Source organism: Miniopterus natalensis, chromosome 19, assembly GCF_054644295.1.
Source record: "Miniopterus natalensis isolate mMinNat1 chromosome 19, mMinNat1.hap1, whole genome shotgun sequence".
Classification (NCBI taxonomy): domain Eukaryota; kingdom Metazoa; phylum Chordata; class Mammalia; order Chiroptera; family Miniopteridae; genus Miniopterus; species Miniopterus natalensis.
The window spans coordinates 5,464,455-5,483,659 of NC_142099.1; the positions used below are offsets into that span (position 1 = coordinate 5,464,455).

A 19,205-nucleotide genomic window follows, 5' to 3' on the forward strand; every position below is an offset into this window, starting at 1 on the left:
CCAATGACTCTGGCTTGGCCTTGGTCTGGGGTGAGCAGCCATCCAGCACCCCTCGAGGTAACTGCTGAGTACTGTGTTTAAAAAGCTGTGGAGCCCTCGCCCCTGGGCAGGAGATATTTTTACCTGTCTGCCTCCTAGTCAGTGGTTTTTTTCTCTTTTTAGGAAGATGCACAGTTTAGTGGCTCAGTCCTGCCACTGTCATGCGTGCTGTTCTGAGCTGTGAGCTGCACAGTTGCTAGGTGACAGATGTGGCATGTGGCTGCCTGGACCCTGAGCCCTCCACATTGTGCTTTAGGTCATGGAGGCGTTGCTTTCAGAGAACTGTGGGACCGCATCTTGTGTGCTGCTCACGAGCTTGCAACTTTACAAGCTCTCAGCTGGCGAGGGTGGCATGACAGGCCCAAGCACCTGCAGCGGCTAGAGCCTGGGGCGTGGCAGGCCTCGCTCCCACCAGCGTACACAAGGGGCACTCCCAGGATATGTGCAGAGTTGACAGGGCCTCAGAGATCATCCCAACCAACCCATTTTACACACAGGGAGACTGAGACCCTGAGAGCTCAGGGCAGTGGTGCCAGTGTGCACAGCTGGTTGGTGGTGGGTCCAGCCCTGCACCTCACTGGCCTCCTGATACCTGGATCATGGCTGGCTCCCCAGCCAGCAAAGGGAGGACCAGAGAGGAACCTGCCCCTCCTGGGTCCTTCTCTGATCCTGGTGCTTATCCCAGGCCATGCTTCATGGTCATTGGATAGGTGCACGTTGGATTCGTATGTTCTGGCCTGAAGGCTGACCTTCACCAGCACAGGGACTCAGGTAGGGGGTGGAGGGGAGGGAGGGTTGTTCCAAGTTGCTGCTGGTACCACCTCCCTTTTAAAAACACAGAGCACAGGAGTGAGGAGACCTGGGAGCTGACGGCTGCGGAGTGTGAGCAGTGCCGTCTTTCCTTTATTCCAGGTGCGAGGGATACAGCAGCGAACAAAATAAGCCAGATGTTTCTTCCTGTGGAATTTATAGATTTCTTGTAGAAGGGCTAGGTTCTAAAGAAAGAAACAGACATACAAGGGCCAGTGGTGATACTTGCTATAAAGAGAAGGAACATGGGGTGGGATGTGGGGGTTGCAACCTGGAGGGCTGCTATTTTAGGGTCCTGAAAGATATCCCTCAGGGCACATTTGACGGAGGAATGAATGAATGAATGAATGAATGGAGTGAAATGGGAGCCCTCAAACCCAGCCTGTCTGACTACAAAGCCCCACCATTGTCTCCCTGTGCCCATCCCCAAGGAGTCTGGCCTGGTGGCTTTGAGCTGTTCACTCCCTCTCTCTGGGCCTCAGTTTCCTCATCTATAAAATGAGAATGGTGATAGGGTCCCCCAAACTTCTGTATTTTAAGCGTCAGACTCAGGCATTGTCACCTGAGCACATTCACTGGGCACGAAGGTTCTGGTCGTGATTGCAGCCCAGCCCCGCGGCTCACTCGCATTTACGCTGGCACTTTGCACCCTGCAGACCCGGCGGCCCGGGAGGCCCCTGGCGCCCTCCTGCAATGCAGGGTGCTCGTAGGCAGTGGTGTCCTGAGAAGAAGGAGAGGCTCAGCTCATCTTGAGCTGTTTCCTGTGGTTTCTGTGATGCTGCCGTGGTATCTTTCTCTGGCTTTACCACAATGTGCTAATTTCGCCCTTGAGTCCTAGTTTAAAATGGTCCCCATCCCCCCAGGCCTTTCTCATGTTGGTGACCAGAGCTGCCACTCACCAGGCTATTTATGGGGAAGCATGTCCTCCAATGGGTCAGCACTAAGATAAATTCTGCAGACTTGCGGAATCCCCCTTGCTTTTCTTCAGTTGTGGCAGGATGTGCAGTAAATCAAACCTAATGCGTTGCAGATCGTGCTGATCAGATCCTGCTGCAGGCGGCCCTGGAGACGGCTCGGAGCTGAGGCACCCTGCCGGCTGCGTCTCCAGCAGGACCCCGGCCCTCTTCCCAGCTCTAGTTTTAATAAAAATTCTCCATGTCAGCTGTAGGGGAGGTGGGGCAGCTAGACAAGCAGCCATTGCCTGTGCCTTAGGTTCACTCCAGTTAAGTGCCCTGGGGCTGGGGACCTGCTGCCAAGGAAGGGGGAGGGGCTCACCCTGGAAGCCCAGGCAAGAACTCAGGCCTCCCCACTGCACCGTGCTCTGGGTACCATTTGCTTGTGTAGGGTGGGCAGGGTAGCAACCCGGAGAGGTTGAGGACTGAAGGGTCCACAGACATACAGGCCCACCTTGGGACACCTCCAGGACACAATGGGATATTCATCTGACCCACTGTGGAGTCCCAGCAGAGAGCTGCATTTCTTCTAGAGAATTCTTGGGTCTTCTAGGCAAGCTGGCTCTGTCCCAGTCTCTCCAAAGCCCAAGACCCTGACTGTTCCTGGGGTGGCAGGGGGCAGTCATTAAAGACTCACTGTCCCCCTTGGATGAAGAGGGCAGGGACGTGTCAGCCGCTGATGTGGTCCAAGGCCTGGCCTGGGAGGGTTGGCTAACCCTGCAGACCTGCATGGACAGTTGTCCCCATCTGCCAGGCCTCCTAGCTTCATTAGTGGGATCTGTCTGGCCAGGTCTACTCAAAGGTTGGTCTTTGCAGGAGTCAGTCAGAAAGTGTGGGTCAAGGCCAGCAGGGAGGGCAGCCGGGCATGCTCCTGCTGTGCAGTGACCTTGCCCAGCCGTTCAGGTGGCACATCCGAGGAGAACAGACGGGAGCCGGATCCAGAGGCAGCTCCTCTTTTAGTTAAGTAATTACAGAGCTGGGTAATTTACATCCCTGGCAAGATGCGGGGCAACTGCAGGCCAGGTGTACATGTGTTTAATTTTAAATTCTCCGACCTCCCTTAATGAGGAAGTGCTTTGAAATACAGCCGAATGCTGGGATCCTTCAAAGCACTCGCTTCCTTGGTGCTTTATGTCTCTAAGGGGAAGCAGGAAAGACGGATGAGGAATGGCAGGGAGGGTGTTGCCTCCCCCGCCCCCTGTGCAGACATTATCTGCTGTAAAAAGGTTGCTGAAGGATGGAGAACCAGCTCTTGGCTGCTGTGGCCCTCAGATAATGTCACTGGTGAGCGATGACCCAGGATTTGTTGGCACTGAGCAAACACCTCCAGGGCTCTGGTGCCAGCATCCTTAGCTGAGCCTGGTCAGCACTCCCACCTGGGGAATGAAGGAGCCACAGGGGCTGGTGTCCAGGGTGCCACCATGAGAACTCTAGCCCTTCTCGCCCCCCACCAGGCGTTACTATCCCTTTGAATCACCTGGGGATCCTAAAAAAATACGGAGAAAGGTTGAGTAGGTCTGGGGTGGGCCTGACATCCTGCATTTCTAACCAGCCCCTGGGATGCCCCTGGCCCATGACTACGTTTTGAATAGAAAGACCTTAGAGAAGGTAGCTGCTGGCTTCCCTGGGCCCCACCAGGTGGTTCAGGCTCAATAAAACAGAGAAGGCTTGGACTTGGCACAACCTGCTCAACCCTGGGGGGGGGGGGGGTGCAGCTGTGAGACGCCCCCCACTTGGTTTTGAGCACTCAGATCTGCATGTGTGATGGAGCAATGCTGCGTGGATGACCCTCGATTTGGGTTTGGTGTCTGGTGTGGCCTCTTCTGCCTCATTACATTTGCCCCTCTAATGATGCTTACATAGGGCCTGTGGGGAAACTGAGTCTGCAGACCTGGGTTCCTCAGTGGGCACCCCCAGTGGGGAGGAAGGCCACCTCCATATTTCATGCCACTGGTCAGCTCCGTGTGTGTGGCAAGGAGTTGATTTGGTGGTGACCAGCTGAGCTGCCCACCTCGTGGTCTGGCCAGCGGCTAATCCTCTCCTGCTCACCTGGCTTCACAGGCCCTGAATGAGAAGGAGCTGACAGTGGTCGGGTCCCACCTTCTCTGTGTGCTGGGGAGCAGGGCCGCGTGGCCCCAGTGGCACAGATGCCGAAGAACAGCAAGGTGACCCAGCGGGAGCACAGCAGCGAGCATGTCACGGAGTCGGTGGCCGACCTGCTGGCCCTCGAGGAGCCCGTGGACTACAAGCAGAGTGTCCTGAATGTGGCAGGAGGTCCGGGCGGCAAGCAGGAGGCGGCGGAGGAGGAGCTGGACGCCGAGGACCGGCCGGCCTGGAACAGCAAGCTGCAGTACATCCTGGCCCAGATCGGCTTCTCCGTGGGCCTCGGCAACATCTGGAGGTTCCCCTACCTGTGCCAGAAGAATGGAGGCGGTAAGAGGCAGGCCTGCTTGCCCAGGGTACCCCGCACATGGGCTGAGCTGAGGGGTGAAAAGGAACCCCCTGTCCTAGGCAGGATTGGAACCCTTGCAGGTCAGAGCTCAGGACTGTGGAGTAAGACTCCCCAGGAATTGCTAAGACGGCCTGGGTTCAAGTCCCTGCTCAGCCAGTCAGCTCTGTGCTTGCAGCTTTATCTCTCTGTGCCTCTCTGTTCCTTTTCTGTAAAATGGGAATAATAGCAATTCCTGCCTTCCAGAGGAGTTGGGAGGATGGAAAGAGCTTTGCATGTAGAACGTTTAACACATTGTAAAGAACTTCTGGCCGTTATTATTAAATGCTCACTAGGTGCCAGGCCCGTCCTAAGCACTTACTGCATTTTAGTCTGAAATAGATGAAACTGCTGATGTTTGAACATCTTGGAACATTCAAAGCACCGGTTTCATATGGGCCAACCATTGAGTCCCCCCAACAACCCTATGTTATTCTCATCCTCATTTTAGAGACCGTAAAACTCAGGCACAGAGAGGTTAGGTGACTTGCTCAAGGTCACACAGCTAGTGATAAAGTAAGGTTTCAAACCTGGACAGCTTGGCCCCAGGGCCTGTGCATGCAATTACCACATGTACTGCCTCCCAGGTAGGAGGGGGCTCTTGCTGCCCCTGAGTTTGAATCCCCCTAGAGGATCTTCCTCTGGTATCAAACTCCTTCTGCTCCTCAGAGTCTGGGTCTCAACCCTTACTCAGTGTGCATCTCAACAGACCAAGGCAGTCTTTCAAATCCCAGGAATAACCCTGGGGTTGGCTAGAAATAAGAACCAAAGTGTAGACCGAGACATAGACTGTTAGCCACCCAGGAGACCTCGGAGATCCTGGAATCCAATCCCTGTAGCCATCGTTTGCTAAATTTCCTGCCACCACCCTGAGCAGTGCTCCCTGCTGTTCAGACTGATGGCCTAAGGCTCCCAAGTGCGGGGTCTTGTGCCCAGGAGATGCACATCCCCTGGGCTTATTGGCAGATTGAGCACATATTGGGGAGCATGTGGGATGTCATGTTATGGGGGCAGAGTGGTGTGACTGAAGGGCCTTCTGGAGACTCCCAGCTCACAGGGCTTGGTCTGGTGGTGCTGGGTGACCATCAGGGCACTGGTGACCAGTGCTGGTCTGACACCATTAGACAACAGGCAGGGCTATGCCAACGGCATTGCTAACAGGACTAGGTCATTGGCACAGCTCTCGATGGGCTCGCTCGTCTGTGTCCAGACATGGTTTTAATTCTCCTGCTAAACGCCCTGTCACTGGGAAACGAGATTGTGTCTGCAGTGATGCCCAGGACAGCGGGTTTAATTTATCATCTGGAATCTTTGGCAATACCCATTCTATCCTCGATCCTCCCAGCTACACTTTCCCGGACTGCTAATTTCTCTCCCATTCCTCCCAATTAGCTGTAGATTAATGGCCATGCTGGTCAGAACCTCTCTCTGGAGAGCGTCCAAGCTCCGCTTCCCTGGAGCTGCCCAGTCTGCTGCGTCAGCATCTGGCTGGGACTCGGGGAAGCTGTGCCTGGGGTCTGCGCCTCCGGGGGGCCCACTCCATCTGGGCTGCCGCTCTGTGGGCAGGGGGTTGTGAGCAGGGGGTGTCCACAGAGTACATCATGAAGTCAGTGTGTCACACGGCGTGTGACTTGATGTATGGATTCCAGGAGGCACAGGATTTGTCTGTCTGTCTTTAGGTCTAGCCTTGTAAGCGGGAGGCATTGAAGCATGCTTGGGACCTCGCTTGGTGTTTCAGGTCAGGGGAATCAAGGGGAAGGAGGGTCTAGGTGACCAGTGCGTGGTAGGTCACATGTATGAGCCAGATCATTCCTGGAGGAGCATGAGGACCAGTGACAGTTTGAGATGATCAGAGATGTGGGCGGGACTGCAGGAGCTGGCTGCCAGCCCTCCCTTACCCTGGTGCCACACTTCAAACGTCTCTCCTTCCTCCCCAGGTGCCTACCTGGTGCCCTACCTGGTGCTGCTGATCATCATCGGGATCCCGCTCTTCTTCCTGGAGCTGGCCGTGGGCCAGAGGATCCGCCGGGGCAGCATTGGCGTGTGGCACTACGTGTGTCCCCGCCTCGGGGGCATCGGCTTCTCCAGCTGCATCGTGAGTCGGGCTGGCACTGGGCACTTCCTGTGAAGTGCTGGGGCTGGCCATGGCCATGCGTGTGAGTGGAGTCCCCTTGGGCTGGAAGCACCCAAGTAAAGGGAAGTGGGTGTCCCTCTCCCTCCACATCCCCTGTAAGGTGTGCTGTGGGAGTGTCGGCTCCTGCATGCTAGGGCTCAGGTGACATCGATGAGTGAGGAGCTCTTGGCTGTCGCACCTACCTGCAGTGTCACTGATGCGTAATATAACCGGGCCCCGGGAGATAGGAGGGACTTGTCACCCTCCACACAACAGATCTGTGCAGGAGGAAGCTCTGCTTTCAAAGCAGCACCTGGGACCCTCGGTCAGTTCTACCGAAATTAGTTATGGTGCTTCCCAGAAACCAGAAGTGACATCTTCCCAGAGATGAGAAATGAGAACTGACATCTCTCTAGAGGTGACTGTAGACATTACCAAGGGAGAGGAGTGTCCTAAGAGAAGAGTGGACACAGGAAACTAACAAGAAGCATCCAGAAAATCTCAGTAGGCACTGAGATCTGGGCATAGTTGTCCCGGAGGCCAAAGCTGCGGGTGTCCCCCTGTCCAGGGGGCAGCTCTGGAATTGTGACGCTGAGACATCAGGAAACGATGGAGGAGTGCTTTAAGCATCGTAGGAGAATTTCAAACTGGGAAGGATTAACATGTTAAGAGTTTATTGCTTAAAGGAGAGAACTTTAATATGGGAAACATTCCTCTGTGGATTCTTTGAATACCAGATGAATGGAGGTTGGGAGGGGCCTTCAGCTGCCAGATCTCAGCCCCCCCAAGGCCATGCTCTGTGCTCCGTGCTGCGTACAGTCTGTCCAGTGCTAAGCGGGGCGGGGTGGGGGAAGGGGGGATTCCCTGCCACCTCTGTGACCCCCGCACCCGGACCCTTGTCCTCAGGTCTGCCTCTTTGTTGGACTGTATTATAATGTGATCATTGGGTGGAGCATCTTCTACTTCTTCAAGTCCTTCCAGTACCCACTGCCCTGGAGCGAGTGTCCTGTTGTGAGGAATGGGACCGTGGCAGGCAAGTACGAGACCGACTGTGTATGACCAGCTGGGGACCCCAGCCAGCCCTGTCCCGGGAAGGAGTCCAATGAGCCTAAGGGGCTTAGGCACAGAATTGGAATTTTATTGACTTGCTGTGTCACCTTAAATAAGACTCCTGCCCTCCCTGAGCCTCATTTCCCCTTCCGATGCCCTCTCGCCAGCCTGTCCCACGAGTTCTTATGGGGGCTGAATGAACTAGTGAGTATAGGGAAAAACTCTGGCAATGGGATCTTTTCCTTAGTTGTTACCAACTTCCCTGTGTTACTCAAGTGCAGTCCTCTCCGGAAACAGCCTTAATTTGCATGCTGTTTCCATAAAGGGCTGGGTGATTTCTCCCACCTCACAGATGGGCAAACTGAGGTCAGAAACAACTTTCCCTGGTCACACCACTAATTTAACCGAGGGAGGGAATCCGGGTCTTCAGCCCCCAGCTCAGGGCCTTCCTCAGGAACCAGAGGCCAGTTCTGACTTATCCTTCTTCCTGCCCCCCACGGGTGGACGTGGGCGGGGTAGCACGAGTGGGACTGTAGATCAGTATGTGCTGAAGCCTCCCAGGCCTTGCCGGGAACCCAGGAGTCCTCAGGATCTGCCAGATCCTGGGTAACCCAGAACAGGGACAGCCCCTCCCTGCTGCCCACGCTCGGCTGTCCCCTTGCCCACTGCTGCCTGGGTGGGCGTCCAGCAGCGGGGGTGTCCCGGCGGCCCGGCCCCTGAGGCCTGTGCTGCTGTTGCAGTGGTGGAGGCGGAGTGTGAAAAGAGCTCGGCCACTACCTACTTCTGGTACCGGGAGGCCTTGGACATCTCCAACTCCATCTCGGAGAGCGGAGGCCTCAACTGGAAGATGACCCTGTGCCTCCTCGTGGCCTGGACCGTCGTGGGCATGGCTGTTGTCAAGGGGATCCAATCCTCGGGGAAGGTGAGTCGGGAGGGGGCATTCAGACCCCACAGTCTGAGAAAATGATGGAGGGCAGGGGGCTGAGAAATCTGGGTTGCCCCATGCAGGGTCCTGTGGGTGGCCGTGGTCCCTGGATCACACAGGTCAAGGACGCAGGCCCCTGAGGAGGCAATGGCGTGTCACTGCTAGTGTCCTGGTGGACACCCCTCGGAGACGCTCCACACAGGTCTCTGCGGGTGCAGACCAGCCGAGTCCCACACACCTCCTCCCCACAGTTCAGATCCCCTCCAAACAGGCTCATTCTGTCACGTGTCAGTATTCATGGACTGCCAGGGCTGGAAAGGGCGTTTGGGATCCTGTAGCCCAATCGACTCATTTTTCAGATGAGGAAACTGAGGCCGAGAGAGGGAAAAGCACCTCCTGAGATCACGCAGCCAGTCTAATTTAACCGAGGGAGGGAATCCAGGTCTTCATCCCCCAGCTCAGGACCTTCCTAAGGAACCAGAGGCCAGTTGCTGGAATTAGAGCTGGAATTAGAGCACTGTCTGTCTGTCCGAGGCCCCAGGTTCTTTCCCAGACTTGACAAGCAAGGAAGCTGAGCCTTGGAACAGTAGCGTGGCCTCAGCCACCTCCCCTTCCCTCTCTGAAGGCCAGCATTGCAGCTGACACTGTGTGGCACCTATCCGTGTATGAATGCATTTGATCCACAGCAACCTTATGAGTTAGGAGCTATTGTGCCCATTTTATAGATGAGGAGATGGAGGCACGCCCAGGCTAAGTAGACAGCCCAGGGTCACGTGCTTCGTAAGCGGTAGAGCGAGGATGAGAGCACAAGCAGTCCAGCTGCAGACACGGGCGCTCTTGACCTTCACCCCACGCTGCCCAAGCAGCCCTCCTGACTTGTTTCAGTGCAGCAAACGCTGTGTGAGCATCTTGTTCGCGTGAGGCTCTGTGCCAGGCACATGGGGATGTGGAAATGCACAAGAAACACACATGCTAGAAAATAGGACGTGATTTATAATCACAAGAGGCAGGACCTTCTTCTGATGTTTCTGCTTGGGAGCCGTGACTATAACCTCCTGTATGCCTTCTGTCAGAGGCCTCTAAGGACAGGGGAGATCCCCAGGGGGTCTGCTGGAGCCAGGGACAGAAACGCAGGCTGGAGACATGAAAAAAAATGAGGAAGGGAGAGCAAAGGGTTCCTCGCCCCCTTGGCGGCCCTTGGGGGTGGGGAGGCTGCGGGCCCAGCCCTGCCAGCCCTTGAAAGGAGAAAAGCAGCCCCAGGCCCAGCCATGCTGACTCCAGCTTTTCTGGGCTCCTGTTTCTGCCTTGGCTCCAGGCCAGACATGCGGTGGTGTTGGCCCTGTGCCCAGGGGTCCCAGGGCTCTGCTTTCGGCAGCTATCAGAGGAGGCTCATGTGCCCCAGCTGTGAGCAGGGAGGGAGGTGCCAGCTGCAGGAGGGCCCTGCCCCACGGTGGGTCCCTGTCTTCTCTGCAGGTGATGTACTTCAGCTCCCTCTTCCCCTACGTGGTGTTGGCCTGCTTCCTGGTCCGGGGGCTGCTGCTGCGAGGGGCCGTGGATGGCATCCTGCACATGTTCACTCCCAAGGTAGGGCCTGGGGCACCCACAGCTCCACCAGCCGGTCAGCCACATGCAGCGTGACACTCATGGAGGACCTGCTGTGTGTCAGGTGTTGTGTCAGGCCCTGGAGGGATGCACTGGGGACGGAGCATGGACCCTGCCCTCAGGGTCCCAAGGCGAGGGACACCACATTAATTTGGGTGAAATCAGAAGAGGCTTCAGGGAGGAGGTGACATGTGAACTGAGCCTCCGTGAGCAGATAGGATTTCAGTGAGCGGCAAGAGGACATTTGCGGTCAAAGGGACCACATGAGCAAAAGTGAGAAGCACTGGGAGTGCTTGAGGAGAATGGTGGGAAGTCAGGCTTGGCTGGGGCATGGGGACAGAGAGTGGTGGGTGGGTTTCATGGGTGTGTCTGCGACAGCAGGAACCAAGAAGATGTCCAAGAGACGGACGCTCCCCCTGGAATCCCAGCTTGTACCCAAATCAGGGGAACAACGTTACTATTTTGTTAAAGATAATAGGCCACCTGGACAGTGATTTTTCCCTCACCGAATCCATTCACATCTCCGCTCATTTCATCATCTCAGTAGCCCAGTGAGGGGGCCAAGCAGGACCACTGTGCCTGCTTCACACGCCGCGCAGGCATCCTGAAGATGGTCACCCAGGTTTCCTGCCGGCGGTCTCTGCCCACCTCGTGCCCCTGCCTCTATTCCCTTTTAGACCACTGGGCACAGCTGGCGTGAGCTGGTCCCCTGACGAGTAAGAGGATTTCAAATGCCTGCTGGGATGTCCTTCAAGGTGCCCCAAGCAATGTAATGAGTAACCCCGGTGGGCAGGCTGGGAAGTCACCTCCAAATGCCAGCTGACCAGTCAGCAGCCAGCAGGGGCCTGGTCAGAACCCCGCCAGCTTGAGGCTCTAACATTGGCCCTCACTAGTGCCATGTCACATGTGTGTTCACATACACACACACACTCACACACAGGAAGTTCATACAGATGCCACAGGGAGAAGAGTCCCGATCCAGTGGGCTTTGCAGTCCCCACCCCCTCCCGACTCCCCGCCTGGCAACGAGCAGGACACAGGGCTCCACACACACCAGCCACAGGAGCCAGCCCTCGGCATGCTGGGAAGCCACTTCTGAGGTTCCTATGGGAACCACGGCGGAGGTCCACTTTATGAAGCACTTAGTGAATCTCTGGAGGCATGAGTGTGACTTGGGCCACGTGGCTGGCGCAGGGTTGGGGAACACGTGGTGTCTGACAGGAGTAAAATGCAAAGCTGGTTTCTTTGGGGGAAACCAGCCGCGAGAAGAAAGCCAACTGTTTTATGAATGACTTCAAGTGTATTTCTAGAGTCGGCCTAATGCTTATGCTTGAGTCGCCCAGTTGCGCTTTCCTGAGCTTTGGGAGCAGACGATGTGTTCTGGAGGGGGCTCTGTGAGGCCCATCTTGAGACCTGTGCACCGAGCAGCTGCATGGGGCACAGCTCAGCATAGCTGCCGCTGGGGCCAGACAAGTGGGCAGCCCCGACAGTGCGCCAGACTGGCCACAGGGTCGAGGGGGTGCGTGGGCCCTTCGAGGAGAGAGGTGGGCTCCCTGAGGGCCCCGAAGGCCCAGTGTGGAGGTTCGTGGTGGGACTTCTTGGTTCCCACAGTTAGGACAAGGCTTCTGAACAGGAGGAAAGGGCAGCCCAGCCTGTCATCAGGGGGAGCTCTGGAGCCAGATGATTGAGTCCAGATCCCAGCTCAGCAGTCGGAGGACAAGTCCCTTGGCCCCTCAGGGCCTCAGGTTCCTCAGCTGTAAGATGGGGTGAACTGTGGTGGCTCCGCCGCAGTTGTCACAGGAGAGGGCGTAGGACTGCTGTTGCCATGCAGGGGGCGCACTGAAAGCGTTAGCTGTTATTCCTCTCGTCCCTCGTGAAGGTGACACCGCTCCTAGGCAGTGGGAACCCGGCGCTCCAGTGCCACCTGGTGTCCCGAGGTCCCGTCTGGCTCTTGCACAGGCAGATGCTGAGCGGTGCCAGGGAACAGGGTGTGTGCTCCTGTCACGAACCCTCTCGGGCTGGGCGCTCAATAGCTGCTTGTGAATTCAAAGAGCATCTTCATGCCACCGAGTCAGATGCCACGGAACAACCTTGTTCCCTGCATGAGGCAGTGACTCAGCCACTGTGCTGAGGAAGTGACAGGAAGCCATTGCTCTGTTTGTGGGGGGCACCCCAAGAAGGGTTGGAGCCTCGTCTTTGGTAGAAAAGCCTATTTCCCACCTCACCCTTTGCAGACACATTCTGATGTCTGGAAAGGACACTGAGCTTCCTAAGGTCTGGCTGTGGGTTCATTCTCTGTTGGCACTGTGATTGGGATCTTGTTGAAATCATGCACCAACACCCCCCAAATCCTGAAAGAGCCCCTTTAAGTTCAAGGAACAGCAAGCGTTAAGACTGAAGGTGCCCGACTCACATGTGACCTGAGGACACAGGTCAGACTTTGCCTGTAGGTCTGTCTCTTGTCCCTCGCTCCACTCTTTCCTTCTCTTCCATGTGCCAGGCACTGCTCATACAAAGATGACAGCAGGTGGGCTCCATCCCTAAAAAGCACTAAGCGTTGGAAGGAAGATGACACATACAACAGTAATTTGGGTATTGACAAGAGCTGTGAGAGCCCAGGACCATGACTAGCTCTGCTAGAGGCAGTCAGGAAAAGCGTCAGAGAGGAGGTGATATTTGTGCTGGGTTTTGAGATATAAGTAGGAGTTCACCAGACAGTGAGTAGGAGGAAACAAATTCTAGGCAGAGGGAATAGCTGGGCAAAGACCACAGGTAGGAGATCACGGTGCTTTTGAAGAATAGTAAGTGCATGGCAGTTAGAGTGTTCAAAACAGAGGGAAAAGATTTCCCAGCCAACAGTAGGCAACCAACAAAGATTTTTCAACATGCAAATGACATGATCAGAGAGATGTCCACCTCAGCCTACCCTCTGTTACAAAACCTTTTGCTTCTTTCTGGTTGGAACTCACGAAACCACCCAGAGCCCTCCCATCAGGTCCAGGTGTCCAGCCTGAGAGAAGTACCCAGGCTCCAGACTGGTAGAACTGTCATGATTGACATCTGTTACGTCAGTGAATGCCCTTTTCCCATTTCTGGAACCTTCCGGGAGGATCTTTAAAAAAAATTCACCCAGGAGAGGGAAGGTGCTGAGTCCTTTACCAGTGGGACTATGATTACAGTTGTCCCCCCATATCTGTAGGGGACACGCTCCAAGACCCCCCGTGGATGCCTGAAACCGTGGATAGTACCAAAGCCTGTCTATACCATAGTTTCCCCCGTACATACATACCTTTGCACTTACAAGAAGTCCTTTATGGCTGCTTTTTGGCACATCCGAATTGCCAGCATCACTACTCTTGCCCTTGGAGCAATTATTAAGCAAAATGAAGGTGATTCGAACACGAATATGTGATACTGTGACGGTCGACCTGGTAACTGAGACGGCTAACCATCAGGTGATGTGCCCAGTGTGGATCCGCTGGGTGAAGGGTGATTCACATCCCAGGCCAGACGGCTTGAAATTTCATCACGCTGCTCAGCGTGGCGCACAGTTTAAAACATGAATCGTTTATTTCTGGAATTTTCCATTTAATATTTTCAGACCGCAGTTGACCGTAGGTAACTGAAACCATGGAAAGCAAAACCATGGATAAGTGAGGCCTACTGTGTCTTTCTCTTTTTTCTAATCTTCAGTTTTCTATTAGGAGCCCGTATAGGAGCAAGCGCCCTAGGCCGGGCTGGCTTCCTAATTCTCAAAGCCTGAATCAGAAAGCAAAAAAGAGTGATTTTTTTTTCTTTCTTTCTCCGGGAATTCATTTTGAGGCAAAATGACCTGAGCAGCTGTGAGCCTATTTATAGTCCTCACTGAGTCACTTGCTGTGAACAGTCATACTCTGCGGCAGAAACACGAATGTGTTTGGTGACAGGTTTGTCCCAGACCCCGCTCGGGGTGCCATGTCACTATGTGGCATACACACCATGTTACCTTTCAACAATAAAATTAGAAATGAAAGCCCGATTTCCAGACTGGCCCTGGAGCGCTTCAGTGAGGAAATGTGGGCCTGTGTTGCTTTGGGGATGAAGGTGACCTGCTCCGTGTCTCTGGTGGCCTCGCTCCCCTTGCTCCCCTGGGACCATTTTAAACCGCATCCACCTGTCTGAACGTTCAGACCACCCCTCCCAGCACAACTGGACCCCGGCAGGTGATTTTGTGGCCTGCTCCCTAGGCCACCCGAATCAGGAGCCGGTGGTAGGAAGGCGCCATGGCCTGGCGGGAGACGATCGATATTTTAGAAACTGCTCTGCCCTGACTAGCGAGCTCCGTTGCTTTGGGCAACTCATCTCACCTTTGCACCTCAGTCTGCTCTTTCAAAATGTGAATCGTAAACCATGCTCCCACCAAAACTCCTCTGTCCCGACTAGGGCAGAAGCATTTTGTCAGGATTAAATGTTCCTATGTGCGGGCCTGACTGCTGGCTGTACATTTGATTCTCACAGCGACTCTGGGAGGGGCTCTATTATCATTCCCACTTTTCAGATGAGAAAACTGAGGTTCGTAAAACAGACACTACCACTTGCCTAAGTCTTCTCAGCTAAGTAAGGATGGGTCTGGTTGGGTGGGGCGAGGTGGGGCTCCTCTGTGGATGAGGTCTCTGGGAGACCTGGATGTTCTCAATTCTCTTGTACTATTGTGCAGCCTGTACACTGGACAACTTTAGGAGGCACCATTCACACTCTAGTCTAAGTGAACGGCACTCCCTAGAGCTGTGCCCTACGCATCATACTTGATGGCCTTGGAGATGTTCCTTGTATGGTAGCTCCGTGGTAAGCAATGGTAGCAGTTAAAATTAACTGAGAACTTACTATGCGAGCCTGCAGTGTTTATCTTTCTGAAGCCCGACCATGATCCTCTGAAGTTGGTATTCTTGGTATGTGTGTTTTACACGTGGGGAAACAGTTACAGAGGGGTTAGGGGACATGCCCAAGGTCACACAGCCACAGCACTTTGCCACTGTGCCACGGTGCCTCTGAGCCCTGGTGAGGCTGAGGAGAGGGGGTAGGTGGGAACCCCATGGCACTTGGATAATACTATCACTGTGTGTCTCTTTTCTCCCCCCTGCCGCGGCGCCCTCCCGCATAGCTGGACAAGATGCTGGACCCGCAGGTGTGGCGGGAGGCGGCCACGCAGGTCTTCTTTGCGCTGGGGCTGGGTTTCGGGGGCGTGATCGCCTTCTCCAGCTACAACAAGCAGGACAACAACTGCCACTTCGATGCCGCCCTGGTGTCCTTGATCAACTTCTTCACCTCGGTGCTGGCCACGCTCGTGGTGTTCGCTGTGCTGGGCTTCAAGGCCAACATCATGAATGAGAAATGTGTGGTTGAGTAGGTGCCTCTCCTCCTGTCCTTTCTGCTCCTTGCGCACCCCACCCAGGGGGGCAGGCGGGCCGTGCATGGGGCATCCCTGTCTCCCCAGGCTGAAGGATGGGAGTCAGCCCTGAAGCACAAGGACAGGTTCACAGATGTCTGTGTTGATGGCCAGGGGGGTCCTGCCTGGGTGCCAGGGAGGTGCCCCCACGATCGTGCTCGCCCCTCCCTGCCTTTTTACCTGGTCCTCTCCGCTTTATGCTGCAGGAATGCGGAGAAGATCCTGGGGTACCTCCACACCAACGTCCTGAGCCAGGACCTCATCCCTCCCCACGTGAATTTCTCCCACCTGACCACCAAGGACTACTCGGAGATGTACAAGGTCATCCGGACGGTGAAGGAGGGCCACTTCTCAGCCCTGGGCCTCGACCCCTGCCTGCTGGAGGACGAGCTGGACAAGGTGGGGACAGGCTGCCCTTCCCGGGCCGGCTGGGGGGCAGGCGGTCGATTCTAAAGCCCTGAAGGCAGAGATAACGAAGGAAGGGGCTCCTGGGGTGGCTGTGGGCCCTCGCTGAGCCCTTGACCTCCGCCCCCACCCGCAGTCCGTGCAGGGCACAGGCCTGGCCTTCATCGCCTTCACCGAGGCCATGACCCACTTCCCCGCCTCCCCGTTCTGGTCCGTCATGTTCTTCCTGATGCTCATCAACCTGGGCCTGGGCAGCATGATCGGGACCATGGCGGGCATCACCACGCCTATCATAGACACCTTCAAGGTGCCCAAGGAGATGTTCACAGGTAACGCCTCCTGCCACCTCCGCCTGCCTGTGGGCTGCCCTTGGGGATGGCGACAGGGCTGTGGCTCTGACTTAGAAACACTGGGTTCTGCTGGCGTCATTCCTGACCCCCAGGGTCGGGCCGCTGGAGGGTGGGTTGTAGGCCTGCTGGCGGGGGAGGGGTGGGATGGAAGGGGCCTGGGTGCCCCCAAGAGCCCCGGGCCCCGCCCACCTGCACCCCTGCCCCCACACCGGCCTCCGGCTCTCTGTAGTGGGCTGCTGTGTCTTTGCATTCTTCGTGGGGCTGTTGTTCGTCCAGCGTTCCGGAAACTACTTTGTCACCATGTTTGATGACTACTCGGCCACCCTGCCGCTCACGGTCATCGTCATCCTTGAGAATATCGCTGTGGCCTGGATCTATGGGACCAAGAAGTAAGGGGGCTGTTGGGGAGAGGTGGGGAGAGGAGGAGCCTGTCCCAGCTGACTGCCCCCAGAGTGCTGTACTCCCAAGCCTGCTGCCAGGGGGGCTGGGATCACGGAGTCAGAATGTCAGCCGGAAGTACTCTCATAGGTCCTTTAGAGAAACTGAGGCTCACAGAGAGGATATCACTGCTCAGGAATGCTCGGCTGGTGAGAGGAAGAGCCAGGCTGAGGACACAAGTCTCCTGGGTTCAGGTCCCCACCTCACCCTAAACTGCCTTGAATTATCACACCTTCCCTGGGCACCAACTCCTTGAATTCTGTGGAGCTTCAGCACCTAGTGGGTGTACAAAGGCCCCAGCCTTCCAAGCACTCAGAGACTTCAGCAGCCTAACTCACAGCGTTAAGGCTATTTACATAGGGGCGTAGGCAGGGTGTGGTTTGCGTCAGAGAATTCAGCAATAAGAAACGATCGGGTCCCTTGGCCTGAGCCCTAGGGCAGAACTATACTGATTGTCAGCCCCTGGTCTCAGTCCTCATTTGAGAACCACTCTGTATCCCCAGAAAGCCCCGGGACTAGGTCCTCACTCGCTCAGCAAGGCCAGGGCTCCACTGACCCGCTCAGCCTGTCCCTCCCCTGATGTCTGCACCTGGCCTTAGAATCAGGCTCTCACTGTCCCTGGTCCTCCTTCCTGGGAGAGTGCGGGACGGACAGGTGACAAGGCAGAGCAGCCTGCGGAGCCAGGGTTGGAACTCGGTGCTGACTCTCTGGCAGTCTAGTGAGGCCCCTGGGCCCCTTCTCAGAATATTATTTTTAAATGCATATGATAAAATATATAGCATTGTACAGGCAACGCATTATATTGAAAGTTAGCAAAATTATGTTTCAAATCTGAGATGTGGTAATATCTGTGTACTTTATTTTTACTGCATTCGGTTACAAGATCTAGCTATGGGCCTAATAACAATGGTAATTTCAAAGTAGCTGTGAGCATAAACGATGCTTGTAGGTATCTTCAGTTGTAATGTGATGGGAATATATCTGAGATTTAATCAGTTGCCGGCAGTCACAGGTACTACTGTGGTGGTTTGCATTTATAATAGGAAGAAATGCAAGATTTCAGTTAGGTGTTGAGGTAAAGATGATTTTTATGGACACAGCCAGAACTCCACCCCCAGGCGGGGTAGTTAGAAACCCCCCAGTCAGGGCCGCCTTCTGGACGCCCGGGAGGTGCACTTCCAGCTCATTTCCAGCAGGGGGAGTCTAGAGCCAGGCCGGTGCGAGCGGAGGGGAGGCCGGCAGGTCCACAGATAACATCAGGAGCATTGAACATGAAGAATGGAAGAGCCTGGGAGGGATGGAATGGTCAGGGGAGGCTTCCTGGTGGAGGCGGCTATGGGCAATGCGCAGGCACAGTCGGGGTGCCAACTTCTGGGCCCTCTGCTGCACCTGGCAGGTTCATGCAGGAGCTGACGGAGATGCTGGGCTTCCGACCCTACCGCTTCTATTACTACATGTGGAAGTTCGTGTCTCCACTGTGCATGGCCGTGCTCACCACGGCCAGCATCATCCAGCTGGGGGTCACGCCCCCGGGCTACAGCGCCTGGATCAAAGAGGAGGTGAGGGGTGGCAGCCCCGGAGGCCCAGGGACTGGCACCTTCCCAGGCCTTTAATGCAACAAGTGATAGACATAAACCCTTATGGGGCACCTGCTATGGGCCAGGCCCTGCTGGGGGCATTGCACACCTGACCTGTAACCTTTACAGCTAAGAGAGGTGGCACTAGCCCTGTCGTACAGACAGGGAAACAGTCAGAAGGGCTAACACATTTGTCCAGTCTTCCTAACCCATGTTTTCTCTCCGTGTACGGAGTGGAATCACCCACCCTTTTTGCAAGTGTAGAAACTGGGACGCAGGTGACAGCTAACTCAAATAGCGACCCCTGCTGCCCCTCGGCTCTGCCAGTGCCAGGACGGTGGGCGGGCTGGGGAGAGGGCGGGAGCGGTGGCCCTGAGTGGGCGGGGCCGTGGCGGGGGCCGGCAGCGCTCACCCCTGTCCGTCCCCAGGCTGCCGAGCGCTACCTGTATTTCCCTAACTGGGCCATGGCGCTCCTGGTCACGCTCATCGTGGTCGCCATCCTGCCCATCCCGGTGGTGTTCTTCCTGAGGCACTGCCACCTGCTCTCCGACGGCTCCAACACCCTCTCCGTGTCCTACAAGAAAGGGCGCATGATGAAGGACATCTCCAACCTGGAGGACAATGACGAGACCCGCTTCATCCTCAGCAAGGTGCCCAGCGAGGCGCCCTCCCCCATGCCCACCCACCGCTCCTACCTGGGGCCCGGCGGCACGTCGCCGCTGGAGCCCAGTGGCAACCCCAATGGACGCTATGGGAGCGGCTACCTCCTGGCCAGCACCCCGGAGTCGGAGCTGTGACCACCGTCCCCACCCCTGCCAGCCTCTCCCACACCCAGCCAGCCCCCGTCCCAGCCTGGCCACTCCTCCAGAGAGGGGTCTGCCCTGCCTCAGCCTCCACCCCAGTCCCAGCCGGTCTGCTCCCCAGACCTGAGTGGGGCCGAGCCGTCTAACCCTCCGAGATCGTCTCAGCAAATGGCAGCCAAATAACTGGAACAATCTAGAAGTTCTGATTCCCAGCACAAGGGAGACTC

General features: G+C 55.9%; 1 protein-coding gene across 2 annotated transcripts; it reads left to right on the forward strand.

Moving 5' to 3' along the window:
• The first annotated feature begins 3,916 nt into the window (after positions 1–3,916).
• SLC6A17 (solute carrier family 6 member 17) lies at positions 3,917–18,972 on the forward strand. 2 transcript variants are annotated; one of them, XM_016223451.2, is made up of 11 exons: positions 3,917–4,235; positions 6,228–6,385; positions 7,310–7,436; positions 8,194–8,375; positions 9,852–9,962; positions 15,121–15,362; positions 15,612–15,804; positions 15,947–16,139; positions 16,390–16,549; positions 17,995–18,157; positions 18,604–18,972. In XM_016223451.2, exons 1-11 carry the CDS (start codon positions 3,950–3,952, stop codon positions 18,970–18,972), a joined length of 2,184 nt encoding a protein of 727 aa, XP_016078937.1. In that variant the 5' UTR covers positions 3,917–3,949. The 2 variants fall into 2 exon arrangements, with proteins under 2 accessions (XP_016078937.1, XP_087684285.1); XM_087828159.1 differs by having other exon boundaries at positions 15,956–16,139.
• Positions 18,973–19,205: the final 233 nt, after the last annotated feature.

What these genes read in the sequence shown, in the direction of transcription:
- SLC6A17 (XM_016223451.2), top strand. Translation starts at nt 3,950, where the DNA reads ATGCCGAAGAACAGCAAGGTGACCCAGCGGGAGCACAGCAGCGAGCAT. An exon ending in GGATCCAATCCTCGGGGAAG is followed by an intron (nt 8,376 to 9,851) that starts GTGAGTCGGGAG and finishes TCTTCTCTGCAG; the next exon opens with GTGATGTACTTCAGCTCCCT. An exon ending in TGCACATGTTCACTCCCAAG is followed by an intron (nt 9,963 to 15,120) that starts GTAGGGCCTGGG and finishes CCTCCCGCATAG; the next exon opens with CTGGACAAGATGCTGGACCC.